The sequence below is a fragment of the Hyperolius riggenbachi genome, chromosome 10 (assembly GCF_040937935.1).
Source record: "Hyperolius riggenbachi isolate aHypRig1 chromosome 10, aHypRig1.pri, whole genome shotgun sequence".
Lineage (NCBI taxonomy): Eukaryota > Metazoa > Chordata > Amphibia > Anura > Hyperoliidae > Hyperolius > Hyperolius riggenbachi.
This window is the reverse complement of record NC_090655.1, coordinates 9,828,519-9,855,896: the sequence shown is the minus strand read 5'-3', so window position 1 is coordinate 9,855,896 and position 27,378 is coordinate 9,828,519. Positions and strand designations below refer to the sequence as shown.

The 27,378-nt window shown below is 45.2% G+C and overlaps 1 protein-coding gene across 1 annotated transcript in view; it reads left to right on the top strand.

The window, feature by feature from the left end:
- Positions 1–27,378, top strand: part of HPSE2 (heparanase 2 (inactive)) — a 419,309-nt gene that overhangs the window by 50,596 nt on the left and 341,335 nt on the right. Inside the window, exon 3 of the mRNA XM_068257797.1 lies at positions 26,432–26,593. Coding sequence (XP_068113898.1) covers positions 26,432–26,593 — 162 coding nt within the window. The remainder of the gene's footprint in view (positions 1–26,431; positions 26,594–27,378) is intronic.

The following is a 27,378-nucleotide window of genomic DNA, read 5'->3' as shown; positions in this document are numbered from 1 at the left end:
TCTTGTTATAAAGATACTTTGCTGGTCTTTGCATCATATATTGGTTCATTGCCAATATATATGCATACCAGCACGTTTATTATTTTCCTTGTATTTGTGTTACGTGATACATCAGTGTCGCTGATGTATACGTACACGAACTGTTTATATCCTGTGTGCAGTTAGTCAGCTTTCCAGCACGTTTTGGTAGGTTGCGCGTACCGTGACCACCCGTGCTGAGGTAGTTACCCTGCTCCTGGTTCTGTTTGTGGATTGCGTTCATCTCTGCGAAGAGATAACGGATCCTTCTGAATCCTGTTCTGTTACTGTTTGTGGATTGCGTTCATCTCTGCGAAGAGATAACGAATCCTTCTGAATCCTGTTCTGTTACCGTTTGTGGATTGCGTTCATCTCTGCGAAGAGATAGCGAATCTTTCTGAGCCCTGTTCCCTGTTTTGCTCCAGTGTTAGTCAGCGTTCCTGCTTATGTCATATATCGGTTCATTGCCGATATATACATATGTTAGTCAGACGTTACAAATAGTTTCATTGATAGCTGTAATTGTAATACGCTAGGAAAACATACTTATTGTATATTTATCTGTGTTACGTTCATCTATCTTAATCCTGCTATTTTCTGACTGTCCTGTCTTTGTGAGGCACGCCATCGCCGCATCGCATTGGCTGCCTCATTCCAGTCTGTCTGGTTTTGGACGCTTGCTGTCGCTAAGTAGCCGCTAGCTAGCAAGCGTTCATTCTGTCTACCTGTCCTGATCTCCTCAGTTCTGGTTTGTGCGCTCAGCGCTACTTTGCGCTGAGACGTTATAACGTAAGCATTGTTTGTGGCTGTCAGATCTGCACCGGCTCTGTGCGCCACAATCTCCTATTGGAGTCAGTCCTCCCCTCCACTATACTAGGGATAGCCTGTTTCCTGGTGCTAGTGTGTGTACCTCCTCCACGCCAGCTCATGCGTTGCATGCTGACTGTGGAGAATACACCACCAAGCCTTACATTCTCATTCTATTAAATAGGAATCACAAGTGCAAAATGCGCTGAATCGTGAGATTTTGCCCACAAATCGCGGAGCCGAGCGCGATCACGGGCAAAGCGCTGAGCGTGAACTGACCCTCAGAGCTGCTGACAGGCGTTAGCTGCTCTCATCCTCTGGTTGGGTGCTTGCTAGCGCTCAGCAGACCGACGACCCCCCCATGGAGATGCATTTAAACATGGCGGTTGCCGTGCTCAAGCTTGACAAGAATTTTGCCGCTGGGTAATTCCGCCGCGTGTCAAATGTGACCGAACGTGGCGTTACCAAACGCTGCCATTTGGCTGAGTGTCTGCGGTCATATTTTTGTTTATCATAACAGTTATCATAAAGATTACTACTCTGCACATTTGTACATAATTGTGCATTATTACAGTTACCAAAAAGGGTAATATTGTGCGAATTTCCACTTAGGCTGGGAGAAGACTGGGCAGTGCAGAAAGCCGTGTATTTTTTTCACTGTGTTTTTCATTTTTTGCTTTGTTTTTGTTTTACATATCCGGTTTTTTTTTGCTTTGTTTTTGTTTTGCATATGCGTTTTTTTTTGCTTTGTTTTTGTTTTGCATATGCGTTTTTTTTTGCTTTGTTTTTGTTTTGCATATGCGTTTTTTTTTTTGCTTTGTTTTTGTTATGCATATGCGTTTTTTTTTTGCTTTGTTTTTGTTTTGCATATGCGTTTTTCATGTGTTTTTTAAGCATTTTTGGTGACTTTCACCTTATGTGTTTTTATTAGTGTTGCTCAGACACCCCCGATGACGGATTTGAATAAATCCGGCCAACGGCAGTCCCAAAATCTGGATAAGCCGTGATTGCGATCCGGATTTGAAACTGACTGACGAATTCGACACGAGCGTTATCCGCGATTGCCTGTAAAATCCGTGATCACAGGTTCGTGATCGGGATTTGACTTTAACATTAATAGCAAAGCTCCCATATACGCTACAGTCCCCAAAATTGCAGGGATTATAAAGGCGATCAGTGGCTACAACTTTAAAAACATTTTTTTTTTCAAAAAGACCTAATAGTTTTACAGAAAATCGAATTTAAAGTTTCCAATGAAAAAGTATTGGTGATTAAATACCGCCAAAACCCGGTGTATTTAGCAGTTAAGCAAATCTCCTTACATGCTATAAACACCAAATTTGCGAGATATATTAAGTAGAACAGTGGGAACTATTTTTTTTTTCCAAAAAGACCTTATAGTTTTTGAGATAATCGATTTTACAGGTTCAAAGGAAATTTCAAAGGAAAAAAGTATACATGTAAATGCGGTAAATACATTAACTGTCATTTACCGCATTTAAATGAATACTATTTTTCTTGAACCTTTCAAAATCCATTATCTCAAAAACTATAAGGTCTTTTTGAAAAAAAAAACAAAAAAAAATTCCCCTTGTTCCCACAGTTCTACTTGAAGAAAATCTGTAATGAAAAAACCTCCCCTGGGGGGTACTCACCTCGGTGGGGGAAGCCTCCGGATCCTATTGAGGCTTCCCCCGTCCTCCTTGGTCCCACGTCAGCGGCGAAAATCCTCCCAAAGCGCTGGCGATGTAAATATTTACCTTTCGGCTCCATCGCAGGCGCAGTATCCGCTCTTCCCACGGAGATAGGCGGAAATCTCCTGCAAGTCTCCTGCGCCTGTGCAGTAGAGCGGACCCAACGGAGATCAGCTATTTTCGCCTATCTCCGTGCTGAGAGCCGCAACATGCGGGGGGCTGGAGACAGAAAAGGTAAATCTTGCACAGGCTGTTGGATTTGTCGCCTGTGCATTCCAGGGACTGCAGCGAGACGGACGTGGGACACAGGAGGACAGAGGAAGCCCTGATAGGGTCCAGAGGCTTCCCCCACCCGAGGTGAGTGCCCCCCAAGGAACTTTTTTTCAGTACAGGTTTTCTTTAACATATCCTGCAAATTTGGTATTTACATCATGTAAGGAGGCTTTGCTATTAACAGGCGTATATCATGTAAGGCGGCTTTTCAGCTTATTATCGCGTATATTTTTTTCCATGATCATGGGCCGAATACACGAAATAACGGCCGCATCCGTGATTGATTCCCGATCACAGATTCGGATCACGATGTTGGATAGTGAAAAAATGCTCATGAATCGCGGGTATGCCGTGATCACAGATTGTATCCGAGCATCACTGGTTTTTATTATTTTTAATAATCAATAAAGTAAAATACAGTAGCGTATAAAATAAAGCATGTAAAGACACATTCCCCTGCGTCTCCATTGAGATACATTATGTGCGTTTTACATGCTTTGTTCAAAATGATACAGGCAGCAAGTTGTGTGCTTTCAAAAACGGACAATGTAAAAAACACATATATGCGTTTCTACATGTAGCACATGCGTTTTCCGCAACGTTACCGTTTGTGCCTAGAGTGTTCCTTGCCTTAAAGGGCCACTATCGTGAAAATTTTTTTTTTAAAATACATGTAAACACATACAAATAAGAAGTACATTTCTTCCAGAGTAAAATGAGCCATAAATTACTTTTCTCCTATGTTGCTGTCACTTACAGTAGGTAGTAGAAATCTGACATTACCGACAGGTTTTGGACTAGTCCATCTCTTTATGGGGGGTTCTCTGCAAGGGTTTTATTCTTTATAAAGACACCCCCTGAAAAAGATTTATACAAAGTTGCTGGACAGCCTACCTGGTCGCTGCAGATTTTTTGGGCAGTTGGACGGAGCAACTGCCATTTACTAAATGCTTTTGAAAATAATGAAAGCCCTGAGAATCTTCCATGAGGAGATGGGCCAATCCAAATCCTGTTGGTTCTGTTGGATTTCTATTATCTACTGTAAGTGACAGCAACATAGGAGAAAAGTAATTTATGTGTCATTTTACTCTGGAAGAAATGTACTTCGTATTTGTATGTGTCTACTAGTGTTGGGCGAACATCTAGATGTTCGGGTTCGGGCCGAACAGGCCGAACATGGCCGCGATGTTCGGGTGTTCGACCCGAACTCCGAACATAATGGAAGTCAATGGGGACCCGAACTTTTGTGGTTTGTAAAGCCTCCTTACATGCTACATACCCCAAATTTGCAGGGTATGTGCACCTTGGGAGTGGGTACAAGAGGAAAAAAAAATTAGCAAAAAGAGCTTATAGTTTTTGAGAAAATCGATTTTAAAGTTTCAAAGGGAAAACTGTCTTTTAAATGCGGGAAATGTCTGTTTTCTTTGCACAGGTAACATGTTTTTTGTCGGCATGCAGTCATAAATGTAATACATATAAGAGGTTCCAGGAAAAGGGACCGGTAACGCTAACCCAGCAGCAGCACACGTGATGGAACAGGAGGAGGGTGGCGCAGGAGGAGAAGAAGGCCACGCTTTGTGAGACACAACAACCCCGGCCTTGCATGAGGGCAAGAAGCGTGCGGATAGCAGGCTTTGTACCGCCATGCAGTCATAAATGTAATAAAGATAAGTGGTTCAATAAACAGGGACCACGCGGCAACGCTAACCCAGCAGCAGCAGACGTGATGGAACAGGAGCAGGCGCAGGAGGAGAAGGCCACGCTTTGTGAGACACAACAACCCAGGCCTTGCATGAGGGCAAGAAGCGTGCGGATAGCATGCTTTGTACCGCCATGCAGTCATAAATGTAATAAAGATAAGTGGTTCAATAAACAGGGACCACGCGGCAACGCTAACCCAGCAGCAGCAGACGTGATGGAACAGGAGGAGGCGCAGGAGGAGAAGGCCACGCTTTGTGAGACACAACAACCCAGGCCTTGCATGAGGGCAAGAAGCGTGCAGATAGCAGGCTTTGTACCGCCATGCAGTCATAAATGTAATAAAGATAAGTGGTTCAATAAACAGGGACCACGCGGCAACGCTAACCCAGCAGCAGCAGACGTGATGGAACAGGAGCAGGCGCAGGAGGAGAAGGCCACGCTTTGTGAGACACAACAACCCAGGCCTTGCATGAGGGCAAGAAGCGTGCGGATAGCATGCTTTGTACCGCCATGCAGTCATAAATGTAATAAAGATAAGTGGTTCAATAAACAGGGACCACGCGGCAACGCTAACCCAGCAGCAGCAGACGTGATGGAACAGGAGGAGGCGCAGGAGGAGAAGGCCACGCTTTGTGAGACACAACAACCCAGGCCTTGCATGAGGGCAAGAAGCGTGCGGATAGCATGCTTTGTACCGCCATGCAGTCATAAATGTAATAAAGATAAGTGGTTCAATAAACAGGGACCACGCGGCAACGCTAACCCAGCAGCAGCAGACGTGATGGAACAGGAGCAGGCGCAGGAGGAGAAGGCCACGCTTTGTGAGACACAACAACCCAGGCCTTGCATGTGGACAAAAAGCGTGCGGATATAGCAGCAATGCTTTTTGCCGCCATGCAGTCATAAATGTAATACAGATGAGAGGTTCAATAAACAGGGCCCGGAAACGCAACACCATCCCAGATGTTCATTGGTCATGTTACTTGGTTGGGGTCCTGGAGTGTTGCGTAGTCATTTCCAATCCAGGATTGATTCATTTTAATTTGAGTCAGACGGTCTGCATTTTCTGTAGAGAGGCGGATACGCCGATCTGTGACGATGCCTCCGGCAGCACTGAAACAGCGTTCCGACATAACGCTGGCTGCCGGGCAAGCCAGCACCTCTATTGCGTACATTGCCAGTTCGTGCCAGGTGTCTAGCTTCGATACCCAATAGTTGAAGGGTGCAGATGGATGGTTCGACACAGCTACGCCATCTGACATGTAGTCCTTGACCATCTTCTCCAGGCGATCGGTGTTGGAGGTGGATCTGCACGCTTGCTGTTCAGTGGGCTGCGGCTGCAAGGGTGTCAGAAAATTTTCCCACTCCAAGGACACTGCCGATACCATTCCCTTTTGGGTACTAGCTGCGGCTTGCGTTGTTTGCTGCCCTCCTGGTCGTCCTGGGTTTGCGGAAGTCAGTCTGTCTGCGTACAACTGGCTAGAGGAGGGGGAGGATGTCAATCTCCTCTCTAAAGTCTCCACAAGGGCCTGCTGGTATTCTTCCATTTTGACCTGTCTGACTCTTTCTTCAAGCAGTTTTGGAACATTGTGTTTGTACCGTGGATCCAGAAGGGTATAAACCCAGTAATTGGTGTTGTCCAGAATGCGCACAATGCGTGGGTCACGTTCAATGCAGTCTAGCATGAATTGAGCCATGTGTGCCAGAGTCCTACCAGAATCCTCATCATCCTCTTGTGAGCGTTGTGATAGTTGTTGTGATGCATCATAGTCGTCACCTTCCTCCTGGTCTGCTTCTGCTGACCATTCGCGTTGAATTGTGGAAGTCCAACGTGCACCGCTCTGGCCCTCGTCAGTGGTGGCATGAAATTCCTGCTCCAACTCCAGCTGTTCCTCCTCCTCTTCTTCGTCATAGCTGCTGGGGCCAGCGTTCCCTGAGGCGGATGGCCTGATGTTGGTACCATCACGCTGATCGTTTTCTCCTTCAGATTCCCCCAGTTGCATCATGACAGCTGTTTCCTTGATTTTTAACATCGACCTCTTCAGTAAACACAGCAGTGGTATGGTAATGCTGACTGAAGAGTTGTCACTGCTCACAAGCAACGTGGATTGCTCAAAATTTTGGAGGACTTGGCAGAGGTCCAACATGTTGGCCCAATCGGATCCACAGAAGCTTGGCAGCTGGCCGGATGCGCCTCGGTACTGCGCCGTCATGTACTGGACCACTGCACTCTTCTGCTCGCAAAAGCGGGCTAGCATGTGCAGCGTAGAATTCCAGCGCGTAGGGACATCACACAGCAAGCGATGGTGGGGGAGATTGAAGCGCTCCTGCATCTTGGCGAGTGCCCCCGAAGCAGTACTGGAATTTCTACAATGTTTGGACACTCGACGCACCTTCAACAGCAGATCGGGCACGCCTGGGTATGTCCTCAGGAACCGCTGAACTACTAGGTTCATCACGTGCGCCAGGCAAGGGATGTGTGTCAGCTTAGCCAACCTTAAAGCGCGAATGAGATTACTCCCATTATCACACACAACCATGCCCGGTTTCAGGTCCAGCGGTGCCAGCCACAAATCCGTCTGTTCCTTTATTCCCCTCCAAATTTCCTCCCCTGTGTGCTGCTTATCCCCAAGGCAGATTAGCTTCAGCAACGCTTGCTGACGCATGCCAACAGCTGTGCTGCACTGCTTCCACGATCCTACTGCTGCTGGGTTAGCGTTTCCGGATGAGGTACAGCTTTGAGATGCGTTGGAGGAGAAGGAGTCAGAGAGGTAGGTGCTGCTGTTATCCAGTGGGAGGGACGGCGGTGCAGCTGTTTGTGGCGTGGGCAACACCCGTGCCGTAGCAGGTGAGGAATCGCTGCCAGGCTCCACAAGGTTCACCCAGTGCGCGGTAAGGGAGATGTATCGACCCTGGCCGAACGCACTCGTCCAGGTGTCAGTGGTGAGGTGAACCTTGCAGGCAACGGCATTCTTCAAGCTTCGGGTTATTTTGCTGACCACGTGCTCATGCAACTCAGGCACTGCAGAGCGTGCAAAGTGGTAGCGGCTGGGAACCACGTAACGTGGGATGGCCACTGACATCATGCCCTTGAAGCTGTTTGTCTCCACCAATCGATATGGCAGCATTTCGCAGGCCAGAAGCTTGGCTATGCTGGCTGTTACTGCCACGGCCCGGGGGTCATTTGCTGGCAATTTCCTCTTGCGCTCAAACATCTCCGACACAGACAACTGAACCGTAGCGCTGCACACGGAAGGGCTGTTGGTTGTTGTGTTTGATGAACACTGGGAGACCTCAAGAGCACTACTCCGGAAAGTGACAGTGTCAGCGTCGTCTGATGTTTGTGAATGTTGTGAACCACGCAATGGCTGGGCTACTGCTGCTGCTGAGGCGGGTCTGGTGAACCCAAGGGAGGCAGTGTTGTTTCTGGTACCCTGTCCTGACGCGTTTGCCCAAAGAGTGGGATGTTTGGATAGCATGTGACGGCTCATGCTGGTGGTGGAGAGGTTGTTAATATTTTTCCCCCTGCTCAGGCGGGTCTTGCACACCTTGCAAATCGCCATGGTAACATCCTCAGTGCAGTCTTCAAAGAAAGGCCAGACTTTGGAGCACCTGCCTTGCTGGCGATTTCTGTTTGCGCCTCTTTTGCCTCTCACTTGAACTTCCATGCTTGTGGTGCCTGAAATTGCGCGCCGCCTACCTTGTGGCACAAGGCGAACTCGTGCAGCAGTGTGTTCTTCAACAGACTCATCTGTGCTGCTGCTACGACGGCGATGTTCTCGTTCACAAACAAAATCTGGGTCTCTGTCCACATTGTCCATACCCTCCTCTTCCATCTCCTCAAACTCGTCATATGTCATTGTGGGCCACCGCCGTGGAGTAGAGCTCCCCACAACAACCTCTGCGCAGCACACTCCAACGTCGTCTTCCAGATCTTGTCGGCCGACCTCCTGCAATTGCAACCCCTCCTGCCCAAATTGCTCTGGGATTTGGGTTTCCGAGTCCTCTTCGGACTCGCCTTGTATTTCAGTGCGCGGTGCATTTCCCACAGTTAACGGTTGTGAATCCAGGCACAACATTTCTGGCTGTTCCTCCATTGACCTTTGAAAGGTGGAAGTTTGTTGGGCTGGGAATAGCTCCTGCGAATACCCCATTGTGTCCTGAGGTAATTCATCGGACTGGTTATCTGGCAGTTGTGTGCGTGGTGTCGCTGCCGGTTGTGTCAGCTTTGTGCCCACTGGCTCCTTGTAACTGGCTGAGGACTCGGACCTCGTGCGTGATGTGCTGGTGCTGCTTAACCCACTGCTGGACGCTTGAGAGGTCATCCAAGTAATTATCTGGTCCTGTTCTTTTGGATTTGTGAGGGTTGTTGTCCTGGACAACATGGGCGGTATTGAGTGGGTTTTCTTGGGTGCTCCCCTGTGGCCTGTACGTGAACCGTCAGGGGAAACACCTCTTCCCTTGCCCCTCCCTCTTTCACCGGATTTCTTCCTCATTTCACTTATCCTTACAGTACACGCTGACTGGCAGCAGTACAGTGGCAGTACAGAAATGCTATACAGTACCACTATTCCCAGCAGCGACACAGAGCACAATGCTATACAGTGACGGGTGAGCGGTGTACCACTATTCCCAGCAGACACAGAACAGTACACAGAATGCTATATAGTGTGGCTGAACGAGCGGTGTACCACTATTCCCAGCAGACACAGAACAGTACACAGAATGCTATATAGTGTGGCTGAACGAGCGGTGTACTACTGTTCCCAGCAGACACAGAACAGTACACAGAATGCTATATAGTGTGGCTGAACGAGCGGTGTACCACTATTCCCAGCAGACACAGAACAGTACACAGAATGCTATATAGTGTGGCTGAACGAGCGGTGTACTACTGTTCCCAGCAGACACAGAACAGTACACAGAATGCTATATAGTGTGGCTGAACGAGCGGTGTACCACTGTTCCCAGCAGACACAGAACAGTACACAGAATGCTATATAGTGTGGCTGAACGAGCGGTGTACTACTGTTCCCAGCAGACACAGAACAGTACACAGAATGCTATATAGTGTGGCTGAACGAGCGGTGTACCACTATTCCCAGCAGACACAGAACAGTACACAGAATGCTATATAGTGTGGCTGAACGAGCGGTGTACTACTGTTCCCAGCAGACACAGAACAGTACACAGAATGCTATATAGTGTGGCTGAACGAGCGGTGTACCACTATTCCCAGCAGACACAGAACAGTACACAGAATGCTATATAGTGTGGCTGAACGAGCGGTGTACCACTATTCCCAGCAGACACAGAACAGTACACAGAATGCTATATAGTGTGGCTGAACGAGCGGTGTACTACTGTTCCCAGCAGACACAGAACAGTACACAGAATGCTATATAGTGTGGCTGAACGAGCGGTGTACCACTATTCCCAGCAGACACAGAACAGTACACAGAATGCTATATAGTGTGGCTGAACGAGCGGTGTACTACTGTTCCCAGCAGACACAGAACAGTACACAGAATGCTATATAGTGTGGCTGAACGAGCGGTGTACCACTGTTCCCAGCAGACACAGAACAGTACACAGAATGCTATATAGTGTGGCTGAACGAGCGGTGTACCACTATTCCCAGCAGACACAGAACAGTACACAGAATGCTATATAGTGTGGCTGAACGAGAGGTGTACTACTGTTCCCAGCAGACACAGAACAGTACACAGAATGCTATATAGTGTGGCTGAACGAGCGGTGTACCACTATTCCCAGCAGACACAGAACAGTACACAGAATGCTATATAGTGTGGCTGAACGAGCGGTGTACTACTGTTCCCAGCAGACACAGAACAGTACACAGAATGCTATATAGTGTGGCTGAACGAGCGGTGTACCACTGTTCCCAGCAGACACAGAACAGTACACAGAATGCTATATAGTGTGGCTGAACGAGCGGTGTACTACTGTTCCCAGCAGACACAGAACAGTACACAGAATGCTATATAGTGTGGCTGAACGAGCGGTGTACCACTATTCCCAGCAGACACAGAACAGTACACAGAATGCTATATAGTGTGGCTGAACGAGCGGTGTACTACTGTTCCCAGCAGACACAGAACAGTACACAGAATGCTATATAGTGTGGCTGAACGAGCGGTGTACTACTGTTCCCAGCAGACACAGAACAGTACACAGAATGCTATATAGTGTGGCTGAACGAGCGGTGTACCACTATTCCCAGCAGACACAGAACAGTACACAGAATGCTATATAGTGTGGCTGAACGAGCGGTGTACTACTGTTCCCAGCAGACACAGAACAGTACACAGAATGCTATATAGTGTGGCTGAACGAGCGGTGTACCACTATTCCCAGCAGACACAGAACAGTACACAGAATGCTATATAGTGTGGCTGAACGAGCGGTGTACTACTGTTCCCAGCAGACACAGAACAGTACACAGAATGCTATATAGTGTGGCTGAACGAGCGGTGTACCACTGTTCCCAGCAGACACAGAACAGTACACAGAATGCTATATAGTGTGGCTGAACGAGCGGTGTACTACTGTTCCCAGCAGACACAGAACAGTACACAGAATGCTATATAGTGTGGCTGAACGAGCGGTGTACTACTGTTCCCAGCAGACACAGAACAGTACACAGAATGCTATATAGTGTGGCTGAACGAGCGGTGTACCACTGTTCCCAGCAGACACAGAACAGTACACAGAATGCTATATAGTGTGGCTGAACGAGCGGTGTACTACTGTTCCCAGCAGACACAGAACAGTACACAGAATGCTATATAGTGTGGCTGAACGAGCGGTGTACTACTGTTCCCAGCAGACACAGAACAGTACACAGAATGCTATATAGTGTGGCTGAACGAGCGGTGTACTACTGTTCCCAGCAGACACAGAACAGTACACAGAATGCTATATAGTGTGGCTGAACGAGCGGTGTACTACTGTTCCCAGCAGACACAGAACAGTACACAGAATGCTATATAGTGTGGCTGAACGAGCGGTGTACTACTGTTCCCAGCAGACACAGAACAGTACACAGAATGCTATATAGTGTGGCTGAACGAGCGGTGTACTACTGTTCCCAGCAGACACAGAACAGTACACAGAATGCTATATAGTGTGGCTGAACGAGCGGTGTACTACTGTTCCCAGCAGACACAGAACAGTACACAGAATGCTATATAGTGTGGCTGAACGAGCGGTGTACTACTGTTCCCAGCAGACACAGAACAGTACACAGAATGCTATATAGTGTGGCTGAACGAGCGGTGTACTACTGTTCCCAGCAGACACAGAACAGTACACAGAATGCTATATAGTGTGGCTGAACGAGCGGTGTACTACTGTTCCCAGCAGACACAGAACAGTACACAGAATGCTATATAGTGTGGCTGAACGAGCGGTGTACTACTGTTCCCAGCAGCGACACACAATGACTGGGGGGGACCCTGGCTAGCGTGGCTGGAGCGCGAACTACCCTGCCTGCCTACCCAAAGCTAAACCCACAGACAAATGGCGGAGATATGACGTGGTTCGGGTATTTATTTACCCGAACCACGTGACAGTTCGGCCAATCAGAGCGCGTTCGGGTCCGAACCACGTGACCCGTTCGGCCAATCACAGCGCTAGCCGAACGTTCGGGGAACGTTCGGCCATGCGCTCTTAGTTCGGCCATATGGCCGAACGGTTTGGCCGAGCACCGTCAGGTGTTCGGCCGAACTCGAACATCACCCGAACAGGGTGATGTTCTGCAGAACCCGAACAGTGGCGAACACTGTTCGCCCAACACTAGTGTCTACCAGTATTTCATTTTTTTATTTTCACGATAGTGGTGCTTTAACCTGCCTGGCGTTCTATTAAGATCGCCAGGGAGGCTGCGGGAGGTTTTTTTTTTTATAAAAAAAAACCGATTTCATGCAGCCAACTGAAAGTTGGCTGCATGAAAGCCCACTAGAGGGCGCTCCGGAGGCGTTCTTGTGATCGCCCCTGGCGGCCAGAAGTAACACGGAAGGCCGCAATGAGCGGCCTTCCGTGTTTCGCTTACCTCGTCGCCATGGCGACGAGCGGAGTGACGTCATGGACGTCAGCCGACGTCCTGACGTCAGCCGCCTCCGATCCAGCCCTTAGCGCTGGCCGGAACTTTTTGTTCCGGCTACGCTGGGCTCAGGCGGCTGGGGGGACCCTCTTTCGCCGCTGCATGCGGCGGATCGCCGCACTGCAGCGGCGATCAGGCAGCACACGCGGCTGGCAAAGTGCCGGCTGCGTGTGCTGCTTTTTATTTGAGCCAAATCGGCCCAGCAGGGCCTGAGCTGCAGCCTCTGGCGGTGATGGACGAGCTGAGCTCGTCCAGACCGCTCAGCAGGTTAAAGTGATTCTGAAGCGAGTCTTAATTCACTTTTTTAACTTGTAGTTATGTTAAGAACTATAAGCCCTGCTAAACCGCGGTTTATACCGCCCAAATCCCCTCTCCTGTGTCCGGGGAACGCTTCCTCATAGAGGCAGAACTTATGGCTGTAGCTCTGCCTCTTGGCACGTCAATTCTCACTAATTTCCGCCTCTCCCCGCCCCTCTCAATCTGCCTTCACAGAGAGGGGCGGGGAAGAGGCGGAGATCCGCGCAGCGATTGGCGCTGAAAGCTCCGCCTCCATGAGCAGCAAAATCCAGGTCCAAGAAAGTCGTGAATTCTGCAGGGGGTATTCGGGGGATATAAACGCCTCGTTTTGCCGCAGGATAGCAGGGGTTATAGTTCTTAACATAGCTACAAGTTAAAAAAGTGAATTTAGACTCACTTCAGAGTCTCTTTAAATGTACATCTTGTGTATGTATTTTCATGAGCAGTTTTTTGGGGGTTTGTATGTGTGAAGATTGGGGTAGTTTGGCAATGAATCTGTTTTTGGCAGCTTCTACCCAGTCTCAGGTACAATGATATACTCTAGAATGACCTCCTCACATTCACGTTTACAAGACTTCGCACGCGCTTCACACCTCCTCTGGAATGCTCTCCCACAACACATCCGTCACTCACTTTAAACGGTCACTAAAAACACACTTGTTCCGACAAGCATACGCGCTACCTCAGGCCACTTCCCTTCGTCCTGAGACCAAATTGCACTCCTACTAGATATCCTAAAACACACTGCCTCTATATATTTGCTGCATACTACCCCTCCTCTCGTTTCCCCCCTATTCATGTAGATTGTAAGCTCACAAGGGCAGGGCTCTCTCCTCCTTTTGTGACTTGGAAATTATTATACGTTTTATTTATCGCGTCACTTTTATCACTGTCATTACCACTTCTGTATTTTGTATCCTTTTTGTATTTTGTCACCAATTATGTATGGTGTATATTGGTATACAACATTGTCTGTATCATTATGTATCCCATGTTCGTTTCTTACTTTGTACAGCACCACGGAATATGTTGGCCCTTTATTATTACCTGTATTGTGCTGTCACGCCTGTTATCGTTGTCTGTAATCCTATTTATTGTACAGCGCTGCGTAATATGTTGGCACTCTATAAATCCAATAAATAATAATAAATTAATAATAATAATAATCTGTAGTTAGGCCTTGTTCCCATCTAAAATCGAAATTGCTGACGCCAGCGTTTCTGGATTTTGTTAGTGATTTTTTTTTAGCGACTCCCGGCGCTCACCTGCGCGCTGCAATTTTTTGTAAAGTGCTTTTCTAAGTGATTTTGCAGAGTGATTTGTTTTTTCACTTTATGACGCAAGTCAGGAAGTGGACTCTTTGACCCAGAAGTAAATAAATACATTGGCCTCAATTCACTAAGATCATGCTGGAGATAATAAGGCAAAAGAAAACTTACCTCCACACAGTGAGAGAGTAATCTGATCTCTTCATTCCTTAAAGAGGATCTGTAACATCAAAAGATCCCCTGGGGGGTACTCACCTCGGGTGGGGGAAGCCTCAGGATCCTAATGAGGCTTCCCACGCCGTCCTCCATCCCTCGGGGGTCTCGCTGCAGCCCTCCGTGCAACGGTGACGTCAATATTTACCTTCCTGGCTCCTGCGCAGGCGCTCTCACGGCTGTCGGCTCCAAAGTAGGCGGAAATACCCGATCGCCGTCGGGTCTGCTCTACTGCGCAGGCGCAAGTTTCCGGCGCCTGCGCAGTAGAGCGGACCCGACTGAGATCGGGTATTTCCGTGTAGTTCGGAGCGGAAAGCAGCCACAGCGCCCCCGCTGGAGCTTGCAAAGGTAAATATTGAAGCTACAGTCGGCTCTGTCGCCGGCTGTTCGGAGGGCTGCAGCGAGACCCCCGTGGGACAGAGGACGGCGTGGGAAGCCTCATTAGGATCCGGAGGCTTCCCCCACCCGAGGTGAGTACCCCCCAGGGGAGGTTTTTGAGGTTACAGAGTCTCTTTAAGTTGCCTCCTCTGTAGTTAAGTTACCTTCTCTGTAGTTAAGTTACCTCCTCTGTAGTTATTTTACCTCCTCTGTAGTGAAGTTACCTACTCTGTAGTTATTTTCGCATTCAGTTAATTAACAGCCTGTCTTTAACTTTAGAATTCTGGAGTTATTTTAAGGATTGAAGAGTTAACTTTAGAGATCTCACCTTAACTTAAAGACAGAAGAGGTAACTTTAGGTTTGCCTGAGGTAAAATGTTTCCTGAATACTACATGCCTTATTACCATGGTGATAACGTTAGAAACGTTATTGAAGACAGAAGATAAGCTTAGTGAATTGAGGCCACTGTGTTTATTCAGGAAAGCGCTGGAGAAATCACTATAGAAAGCGCTTTTTCAAGTATTTGCTTTGTTTTGCGATTTCCCAATACCTTCCACTGAGGCAAATCGCCCCAAATATGGTCCAGGCCGCGCTTTGCTGAGCGGATCGGAAATGAACCGCTCAGATGTGAACTCTCTCATAGGGAATCATTGCACAAACGCTTTTAGGGCGATTTTGAAAATCGCCAGCACTTAAAAAAAGGCAAGAACCCCCTTAGTGTGAACGATCCCTTCCAGCTGCACTTGCGCTACATAAGTGGCCGCTTCTGTCGCAGAGTCGTTTCGTTTGGTGAAACCTCATCCTTGTGCCGAAACGCGGCATGTTTGTACTTCATTCCTCCCAATTTTGTAGCTCATTTGCTATAAGCTTTCCTTATAGCCTTAATAGAATGATTGCCTATCATGCCCCATAATGCATCACATATGAGATCTGTTAAACATGGGGGGAGGGCATCTGAAGACAGTATAAATAGTATTTGCCACATACCACAAGATCTAGCCACTTCACTGGCGGCTGGAAGAGGCTACAATTCAGTACAGCCCTGCAGCAGACGCAAGGTTAATTAAAATGGCCCCCTTGACATCCCTGCAGGTTTTCTGCATTAAGGGCTCCCTCCGCATCCCTGGCTTGTTGTTGTCTGGAGATGGACCTCTCGTGCCTTTGATGTGTCTGTCCTCTCATGTCAGGGATACTGCTTGCAGAGAGCTAAATTAGCAGCGCTGGGATCTGCTATGGATTACTGGCAATATTACTGCGCAGAGGCCATCTTCAGTCACTTTGAAATGATAGTAATAATCTAATAATAATTCATTATAAGCTCTGAGGGGCCGAGGCGCTTATACTGACTGCAGGCTTAAGAATCGGCGCAGTAGCATGGGAAAGTCTTATACTCTTATTAGTGTTATGTTTACTATTATGGTCACTGGGACTTTATTTTATGACATAAGATTTTCCTGATTTCCATTCTTCAGATTTTTTTTCTTTCCTAGAAACAGACCGGTATGATAGTGAGATTAAACTCTGGCGAAACATTCAATAAAAATATGTTTTCCTGATTTTTATTACTTGTACAGTTACCATATTTGCCTTTGTGCACAAGTAATATTGTCTGTCTACAAATTACAAATTCCCGAAGTACAGTTTATCTGCTCTGAAAGCTGTCATTGCATGTTATTGCATAGCTGCTATATTTATATATTATAATGTATCCATTGATCACTTCTCAGCTCTCTCTGGTTCTACAATGTGTGCAGTCAGTTTCAGCAAACTGTTGGCTGTATACTAAATGTATCTGACAAAGGAATGTAAACAAACGATAATGGGATGCGACCAGAAGCTTTCCACTGAAGAACAAAGTGCTGGGTTTACCTGTTTGAATGCTGTTCTGCTGCAATTTTTTTGTGTTACTAGATTTAATGTTGTAAATAATCTTATATTCCTAGTGCACACCAAAAACCGCTAGCACATCCGCAAAACGCTAGGGGTTTTTGAAGGTTTTTTCTTATTATTATGAAGCGTTTTGCTAGCGTTTTGCGGTTTTGTGTAGCTTTTTTTCTGTAGCAAATTACAAATATTGTTACAGTAAAGCTGTAACTGAACAGCTTCTGTAACAAAAACGCCTGCAAAACCGCTCTGATCTGGCGTTTTATCAGGTGTTTTGCGGTTTTCCTATACTTAACACTGGAGGCAGAAACACCTCCAAAAACTGCTGCAGCCCGGGAGTATGCGTTTCTGCAAAACGCCTCCCGCTCTGGTGTGCACCAGCCCATTGAAATACATTACCCAAGCGGATCCGCACCCGCAAGCGGTTCTAAAAACGCTACCAAAACCGCTCGGTGTGCACCAGGCCTCAGAGCAAAGAGGAAATGCTAAGTTTTATACCACTTTATTTTCCCTAAAAGGACCACTATGGCAAAAAATTGGGAGATACCTGTGTATGCATACGTGTAACATGTACATTGGTTCCAGAGTAAAAAGCACTATACATACTTTTTTCATCTCTTTCCCTCACTTAAGGTAAGTAGTATAAAATCTGACAGATCTGACAAGATTTGGACTATTCCATCTCCTCATGGGGGATTCTCATGGTTTTTGTTATTTTCAGTTTAGTTTGCCTTCTTAAAGGGCAACTGAAGCAAGAGGGATATGGAGGCTGACATATTTATTTCCTTTTTAACAATGCACTTTGCCTGGCTGTCTTGCTGATCCTCTGCCTCTAACACTTGTAGCCATAGCCCCTGAACAAGCATGCAGCATATCAGGTGTTTCTGACTTTATTGTCAGATCTGACAAGATTAGCTGCATGCTTGTTTCTGGTGTTATTCAGACACTTCAGCAGCCAAATAGACCAGCAGGGCTGCCAGGCAACTGGTATTGTATAAAAGGAAATAAATATGGCAGCCTCCATATTCTTCTCACTTCAGAAGGTATTTGCAATAACTCAGTTTTAAGTGAGTGATTGTGGCTTTCAGCAATGCATCACTTCTGAATATGCAAATTATCTCTATGGCACTGAAGCCAGACACTTACTGAATAGCAGCTCAGTCCAACTGCCAAAATGGATTGCAGTGAGTAGGGAAGTTGGCCAGCCTCCTTATATAGATACTTTCCACTGAGTGTTTTATAAAGAAAGAAAGGAAATACTAAGAATCCCCCATGAGGAGATGGACTAGTCCAAAACCTGCCATATTATTATTTTTATTCTGAATCTTAACTTGCTTAGTCCTTTTTGGGGGGGATAAAGTCCACCAGTACCTCCTTTTTTGAATTGTTTTAGTATATTTTATTCTATTTTGGCACCTCTGTTCCAGTCCAGTTCCGGTTTCAGACTGGGTGCACATATGACATAGGCCTCAATTCATAAAGCATTACCTCATGCGGTAATGCTGAAAACAGCAGACTTTACCGACCACTTAGCAAAATGTCAATTCATAAAGGCTGTTACCGCATGAAAAGCTGACATTACCGACCAGGGAGATAAATTACCGACTTGGCTGCAGTTACCGACAACACATGTCAGTAAATTGTCAGCAAATGCCAATTCATAAAGCCTGCAACATGCGGTAAGCCTGGCGGTAGTTACCGACACCTCTGGTGAGGCGTTAACAAGTTACCGACAGCTCTGACAGCTCTGATTAATGCAAAGTGCAGAGATCCGAAAGTCTGTTTGATTCATCTGTGGAGAGAGCCGGAGAGCCATCTGTGTGAATCATTTCAGCAGGCAGGGAAAGACTGTGTGACTCATCTGTCTGAGTCATCAGTGGAAAGAGCCATCTGTGTGAGTCATTTCTGCAGGCAGGGAAAGACTGTGTGACTCATCTGTCTGAGTCATCAGTGGAGAGAGCCAGAGAGAGCCGTCTGTGTGAGTCATTTGAGCAGGCAGGGAAAGACTGTGTGACTCATCTGTCTGAGTCATCAGTGGAGAGAGCCAGAGAGAGCCGTCTGTGTGAGTCATTTGAGCAGGCAGGGAAAGACTGTGTGACTCATCTGTCTGAGTCATCAGTGGAGAGAGCCGTCTGTGTGAGTCATTTCTGCAGGCAGGGAAAGACTGAGTGACTTATCTGTCTGAGTCATCAGTGGAGAGAGCCAGAGAGAGCCGTCTGTGTGATTCATTTCTGCAGGGCAAAGAGAGAATCGGGACACGGCTCTACTCTACCGCTCAATGGGCTGCGGTAATTTACCGACCTCCAAGGGCAGCTGGGGAAATCTTTATGAATTAGCACACAGATCGGGAAAATACCGAGTGCGGTATTTTCCCGCCAAGATTTTTTTTATCTCACTGCTGTTTATAAATCGAGGCCATAGCGTTTAAATCCTGCATTTTCCGCAGATGCGTTTGTGCTTGAGTAATGCATTTTTCATGCGTTTTGCATTTCGCAGTTGCAAATAGCAAGTGCGTTTTTTTGCATTTGCGGTTCGCTAATGAAAAAGGCATATGCGTTTTGTATGCATTTGTTTTAATTTATGCAAATCACTAGGAAAACAACAGGAAGCCGAAACACATCACAGATCTTTATATTTAAAAACGCAGCAGAGGGGATTTGCCGTGGTGGAGCGATGGGAGGAGTGAAGGAAAGGAGGAGAACCGAGAGCCCAATATGGTGTAGTATGTTAATGAGGTGATGTCTGATGCAAACACACACAATGGTTATACTCACAAGGACGGGTCCCCTCCAAGGCAACCACTGGATAAGCAGGCGGGGAGAATTGTAACCTGACCCCGCTCAGGGTTAAGAAGTCGCTCTCTGTAGATAGAAGGAAATGGGGATACACCCCTGGATGGGAGGAGTGGATAATTCTGACTGCCATGATGGACTGCAGTGGGGCTGTTCGGGTCATAGAGAGACCAGACAGCAGGGCAATGCAGTTGTCAAGGCGGGAAATTATGAGTGCATGGATGAGGAGTTTGGTGGTGGCAGAGGTCAGAAAAGGGGCGGATCTTGCATATGTTAAGGCTCATACACACGGGGTACGGGCGTCGCCGCAACCACGTGGCACGTGCGTGTTGAGGCGACAGGTCGCCCGTGTGTATGACGCGCGTGCCCGACCCGTCGGAGCTGTCGCCAGGCGATTGGCATGTTCAATCGCCGGCTACAGCTGTCGGCGCAATCTCGCCGGAACTGTCGCTAGTCCCGCGTGTGTATGTGAGCTAGCGACAGGAGACCCACGCGAGTGAATGGAGCATCCGGCCGGGGGATGCTCCATTCACAAACAGCTTTCGCCGCATCTCTGCCTTTCTGGCGAGACGTGTGGACAGCTGTCGCCGTCATCGAGCTGTCGCTTCCTGGTCGCGTGCGCGCATGCAACGGGGGACAACTGTTCCCCGTGTGTATTTAGCTTTACAAAGGTGGAAGTTGCAGGACTTTGTGAGGTTTTGGATGTGGGGAGTGAAGGAGAGTGCGGAGACCAGGGTGACACCCAGACAGCGGGCTTGAGAGATAGGACGAATGGTAGTGTGGTTAACAGTGACATGCACATCTGGGAGGGTCAGGGATGGCCGGGGTGGGAAGATCATAAATTCCGTTTTGTCCACATTTAGTTTCAGGAACCTAGCGGACATCCAGGAGGATTTGAAACAAATTACCGAAGAAAAACTTGACCAATGGGTCTAGTCAAGCTGACACACTAAAATATGTAGAGGTGATCCCCTTATGTGTCCCCTTTTAAGATGTAAGTCTTATTTTTGGCTAAACAGGGACCTTAAAGGGAATGAACTATAGACAAAATAGTCATCAACCTCAATAGGTAAGTATTGACCCAAATCATTCAATAACCAATTAAAAAATCAGTTTATTATAAATCTTTTAAAAAAATATTCACATAAATACAAATACACAGTATCCGCATAGCCATTACAGCAAAGTCATGATTAAACAGTTTACAAATATTATGCATAGTTCCCAATAAGGGTACCATGAAACTGGAAATTGTCCCTTATATCATGTCCACCACTATATAAGTTACATGGAAATCCTCTTTGGGACAAATATATCCATATATTTAACAGTTTATGTACAGTCGTGGTAAACAATAAATTTTCTCGACACGTTTCGTGAAACATCGGACCATATAATATTCACTTCTTCAGGAGTAATGAATTTCCCGGCTAAGTTTCATTGCGTAATTGGCTTGAATAAATCAAAATCTCAGATAAAAGGTATGCTTCATAGCAGGATTCAAATAATTGCAGTTATGTCAAATTAGAAGTACATGAAAAACCCACAGTACGCAGGTAACTTCCTTATTGTGATGATTCAAGCTGTCGGCTGTCAGCGTGAAGTCTGAGGATATGGCTCAGCGTGCGTGCAGAGGAGACGGCTGATAGGCAGGAGGAGACCTTGTCCATGCTAGTGATGGATAGGTCAGGGGTGTGGAGGTAGATTTGGGTGTCATCTGCATACAGATGATTGCTTGCAGGTCGCATAAACAAAAACTCACATCTTGTGGCCAAATAGTAAAACTACACCCTAAAGCATTTTCACATACAAATACATTAGCTATACAATAAAAATTAACTCATTACCTCCCACACTCCCCAATTTTATTTTTTTTTTGTAATTAAAAAAAAAAATACAATTAAAAAAAATACATAAATAGTTACCTTAGGGACTGAACTTTTTAAATATTAATGTCAAGAGGGTATAACACTGTTACTTTACAAACTATGGGCTTGTAATTAGGGATGGACGCAAAACTGAAAAAAATGCACCTTTATTTCCAAATAAAATATTGGCGCCAAACATTGTGACAGGGACATAATTTAAATGGTTTTATAACCGGGACAAATGGGCTAATAAATTTCATGGGTTTTAATTACAGTAACATGCATTATTTAAAAACTATAAAGGCCGAAAACTGAAAAAGAATACAATTTTTCCCACATTTTTTTCCTATTTTCCCATTAAAACACATTTAGAATAAAATAATTCTTGGCATAATGTCCCACCTAGAGAAAGCCTAATTGGTGGCGAAAAGAACAAGATATAGATCATTTCATTGCGATAAGTAATGATAAAGTTATAGACGAATGAATAGAAGGAGCGCTGAAAGGTGAAAATTGCTCTCGTGCTGAAGGGGTAAAACCCCTCAGTGGTGAAGTGGTTAATGACTCTGAGGGCCAGATTGTGTGTTGTTACCATCAGCCTTCACTGTGGGCACGGCATTCAGGGCATTTTGCCTCAATTTTTTGTAAATCGGAGGCCATTGTTTTCAAATGTAAGTACTTGTGTTTGTATTCTCCATACTTGACTGTAAATTCTGACATTAGATCATCTTTAAAGTTTACAGACCAGATGATAGTTAATACCCATGGAGGAGATAACCTTGCCAATGGAGGATGTGTATAGGTGTTGTTTCTGCTCACTTTGAAAGACACAGTAAAGAAACATTTTGCAGTGATGATCCTTCCCACCAGTCAGGATGTCGCCACCTGTCACAAATTTAACAATGCAAATCACGGTAAAGAAAGATTTTTTACAAACATTGACTATATAATTTATAAAGTCATACTTTAGAAAATAGGCAATTTTATTCATTAAATGATATTGAGTAAAGTTCCTCATTAAGACAATTCCGTACGATACAACCTTTTCCACTTTCAGCTTTCCGGCACACGTCATGTGAACAGCCCAACGCTGACCCTAAAGTAGGGGTGTCAAACTCAAATGCAAAGTGGACCGGAATTGAATGCTGGAACCTAGTTGCGGGCCAACCTCAATGTCTACTGGCCACTTTTCTCCCTTATAAAGTTCCCTGGTGTCTAATGGTTCCCCTGCAACCCCTATACAGTTCCCTGGTGTCTAGTGGCTCTCCCTCCACTATACAGTTCCCTGGTGCCTAGTGGCCCCCACCCTCCCCTATACAGTTGCCTGGTGTTTAGTGCTTTCCCCCTACCTCTCCATATGGCTTTCCTGGTGATCTAGAGCTTCACTTTCAATATATCTTCTCTGGTGGTCTAGAATAGGCCAAATATAATGTAAAGTGGGGAAACCACTTGGGGGCCAAATTTAACCATTTTTCCCCCACCCGTACGGATTTCTCCATCCCTTTTTTCACCCTGTTACCACCAAGGGACGGAGAAATCCGTACCTGACGCCGCTCCCCCCGCTGTCGGCGCTCCCGCTCGCTCGTCCGCGCGCCCCCGTGCTTGTGCACGCCACCGCCCACTCGCCCGGAGATCAATGAACGCGAAAAACCTTTCCCGTTCGTTGATCTAAGCCCCCCGCAATGATCAGCTGCTTCTACGAGAAGCAGCGCGATCATTGTGAAAAAAAAAGTTGCCCAGCCTCCCTGAACTTCCTGCAAGCGTACTTCCTGTACGCTTGCAGGTCGCATAAACAAAAACTCACAGCTTGTGGCCAAATAGTAAAACAACACCCTAAAGCATTTTTCACATACAAATACATTAGCTTTACAATAAAAATTAACTCATTACCTCCCACACTCCCCAATTTTTTTTTTTTTTGTAATTAACGTATTTTGGTTCCTGGACGTAGAAACTACGTCCAGGAACCATGCGCGCTACCGCGCGCTCCCGCGGCCGAACGCGCGCGTGCACGCGCACTCCCGGCTGCGGATTCGCCAGGCAATTAGTGAATCGGGCTATGGTGCCCGATCACTGATTGCTCACCCCCGCTGAAAAAGCGACAGCTTCTCTCGGAAGCTGTGCTTTTTCTGGCTGTTCCCTCCCCGATGCGTCACTCTAAGCGTGTGTTACGCTTAGAGTGACGTCATGTAAACAAACTCATGGCCGCCATCTTGTGGCCAAAAAGTAATACTACAACTGAAAGTAAAAAAAAAATAAAAATTAACACACATTTACATTATAAATCTATTGTTTACCTCCCACCCTCCCGAAACTACCCAAATAAAATGTTTACTATAAAAAAAAAACCATTACAATAAAAAAAAAAAAAAAAAAAACGTAAATATTTACCTAAGGGTCTAAACTTTTTAATAATCAATGTAAAGATGAAATATTTCTATACTTTATTTTAAACTTGTAAATAGTGATAGATGCAAAATGGAAAAAATGCACCTTTATTTCCAAATAAAATATTGTCGCCATACATTGTGATAGGGACATAATTTTAATGGTGTAATAACCGGGACATATGGGCAAATACAATCCGTGAGTTTTAATTATGGAGGCATGTATTATTTTAAAACTATAATGGCTGAAAACTGAGAAATAATGAATTTTTCCATTTTTTTCTTATTCTTCCTGTTAAAATGCATTTACAGTAAAGTGGCTCTTAGCAAAATGTACCCCCCAAAGAAAGCCTAATTGGTGGCGGAAAAAACAAGATATAGATCAGTTCATTGTGATAAGTAGTGATAAAGTTATAGGCTAATGAATGGGAGGTGAACATTTCTCACGTGAAAACGAGGGAACGCGAATGGGTTTAAAAAAAAATACAATTAAAAAAAATACATAAATAGTTACCTTAGGGACTGAACTTTTTAAATATTAATGTCAAGAGGGTAGAACACTGTTACTTTATAAACTATGGGCTTGTAATTAGGGATGGACGCAAAACTGAAAAAAATGCACCTTTATTTCCAAATAAAATATTGGCGCCAAACATTGTGATAGGGACATAATTTAAACGGTTTTATAACCGGGACAAATGGGATTATAAATTTCATGGGTTTTAATTACAGTAACATGCATTATTTAAAAACTATAAAGGCCGAAAACTGAAAAAGAATAAAATTTTTCCCACATTTTTTTCCTATTTTCCCATTAAAACACATTTAGAATAAAATAATTCTTAGCATAATGTCCCACCTAAAGAAAGCCTAATTGGTGGCGAAAAGAACAAGATATAGTTCATTTCATTGTGATAAGTAATGATAAAGTTATAGACGAATGAATGGAAGGAGCGCTGAAAGGTGAAAATTGCTCTCGTGCTCAAGGGGTAAAACCCCTCAGTGGTGAAGTGGTTAATGACTCTGAGGGCCAGATTTGACCCGCGGGCCAGAGTTTGACATGTATGCCCTAAAGCATAATTATTCATGAATATATTTGATTTGTCAGAGTACTATTGACTGTAATGTGTGTCTTTTTTTTGTGTGAATTATTGTACTATTTTCATAATTATTATTGAGACCCTAATTATAATCCTGTGAGTAAATGCTGATTTTGCACAATTTTTACATTATTTTCCAAGTTACACATAGTTACACATTTATGAAATCCATTAACGTATTTTCATTTAACTTTCGAAAGCACATTTGTGAGAAGCGCGGCAAGTGTCTAGTGAATAGCGATGCAAGAAATGGGCGCAAGAAAACACATTTTCAAGGAACTTCTCATTTTTACAACAATGTTTATCTTGTGAAAAATCCAGTATATTTTGTCAACTTATTAATTATGATTATGTGCAAATTTATTAAGCCAACAGTTTGAAACTGTGCATTACAATTACACTGAAGTGTAATTGCAAATGTTTCCTTTGATAGGGCCATCAGACCGAGGCACTCAAGAGCAATGCCACTTGCCCCTATCCTATAACATATACCGTAGGTTGACTGCCAGTGTACATTACTATGCAATGTACACTGCAAACAGTCTATGGGCACTGAGATACAGTCATAGCGTGGAGAAAAACAGGAAAATAAATAATGAACACATTACCGCTTGGGCCCCCTTTGCTCCCGGGGCCCATAGCAGTTGCTATGGCTGCTATGGCTATTGCTATGCCCCTGCTATGTGAAACTTGAACTCATCAGTATCGTAGAGTTACCTAAATGAACCTAAATGACTTAACGTGACATATTGAGATAAACATAGGTATATATAATACTAGTCTTAGTAAGAAACTGTCTGAAGTCCCTTTAAAAAAACGTAAGTTGTTATCAATGCAAAATAACTTGTTGAACAGCTTGTGGAATTCAGTCTGTTTTCCAGAAAAGTAAACAGAAGCTAAAACTGCTGCGAAACAGTGAGATAAGGCTTTCATTAAGTTTTACTGTATGAAAGTTAAAAGGGTCACTACTCTTTTAGCTTAAAGAGAAACCTTAACCAAGAATTGAACTTCATCCCAATCAGTAGCTGATACCCCCTTTCCCATGAGAAATCTATTCCTTTTCTCAAATGGATCATCAGGGGGCTCTGTATGGCGGATATTGTGGTGAAACCCCTCCCACAGTGTGATGTCAGCGCCTCACAGCACTGAGGTACTGACATCACACTGTAGGAGCCGTGTTGCATTGTGGGAAATAACAGCTGTTTACAACTGCCAAAAAAAGTAAGCTGCATCTCCTTCCAGTGACATCACCTTCCAGCAGTAAAAATATCACCATTTGATAAATGTCAGAATGTAAATCAGGGAGAGGAAAGATTTTACAATGAGCAAACACTGACTAAATCATTTATACATAATTATTGTAAAAATTAAGCACTTTTTTTTGTTACATTATTTTCACTGGAGTTCCTCTTCAAGGATACAGAGTGTGGATTCTAAACAACAGCTGTGACAATCTGATGCAATCTTAAAAATGAAGCCAAACTGAAAATAAAAATATGAGACTCATTTCTATGCTACTAATGTTATATTGGCCATCGGTTCTACACGTAGAATTAACTTTAACCGTTTTCTTATTTCTTTATTTTTTCCCCACCAATAACGTTCCTGTCTGTCTGGATTTGCAGATATCGTTCGCAGCGACATCTCTCTGGACAAACAAAAAGGATGCAAGATAGCTCAGCACCCGGACACCATGCTGGAGCTGCAGAGGGAGAAGGCGGCTCAGATGCATCTGGTTTTATTGAAAGAGCATTTCTCCAACACTTACAGCAACCTGACGCTAACAGGTAAGAAAGCTCCTCTGTAAACTGGAAGTGTATAGAGCTGTGCGGGGCTTCTGTGCTTTCCAAAATTCACCAACTAATTGTGTGTTGTTACCATCAGCCTTCACTGTGGGCACGGCATTCAGGGCATTTGGCCTCAATTTTTTGTAAATCGGAGGCCGTTGTTTTCAAATGTAAGTACTTGTGTTTGTATTCTCCATACTTGACTGTGAATTCTGACATAAGATCATCTTTAAAGTTTACAGACCAGATAAGAAAAGGTCAAGGATGTCAGCTTATGAGACAACTCTGAGTATGAAATTAGGGGAAATTGGCAGTAGTCTAGTTGAGGGGGACCAGTGGAAAACCTCAACGTCTGCTTCCTGCTTGTGGAAAAAAATTTTTTGGGGGGGGGGGGGGGGCATTGGGACATTAACGCTAAAATTGCACACCACCTCCACTCGTGCAACTTTACTTAACCTAATTTGGCTGGTGGCATGAATAGTGTTTATGTTGTTGTTCCCCACCCCCCCCCCCCCCCCCATGTTTCCGCCCAGAGTCTGGAGTATGGGCAGGAGGACCTGGCTCTAGTCACTGCAGACTTGGCATAGTGAAGTCTGACAGAGGTTCCCTTAAAAATAACATTCTTCAATGTAGGACTTGCCAAAGACAGCTCCTATTTTCACAGGGACAGAGTGTGTGCTTCCTAAGGAAATATTTAATGTTTTTGACTTTTACACCAAAGAAAAAATAAATAGAAACATATGAAATATTACAAATAATATGCTTTATTATTTTTCATTTGAATT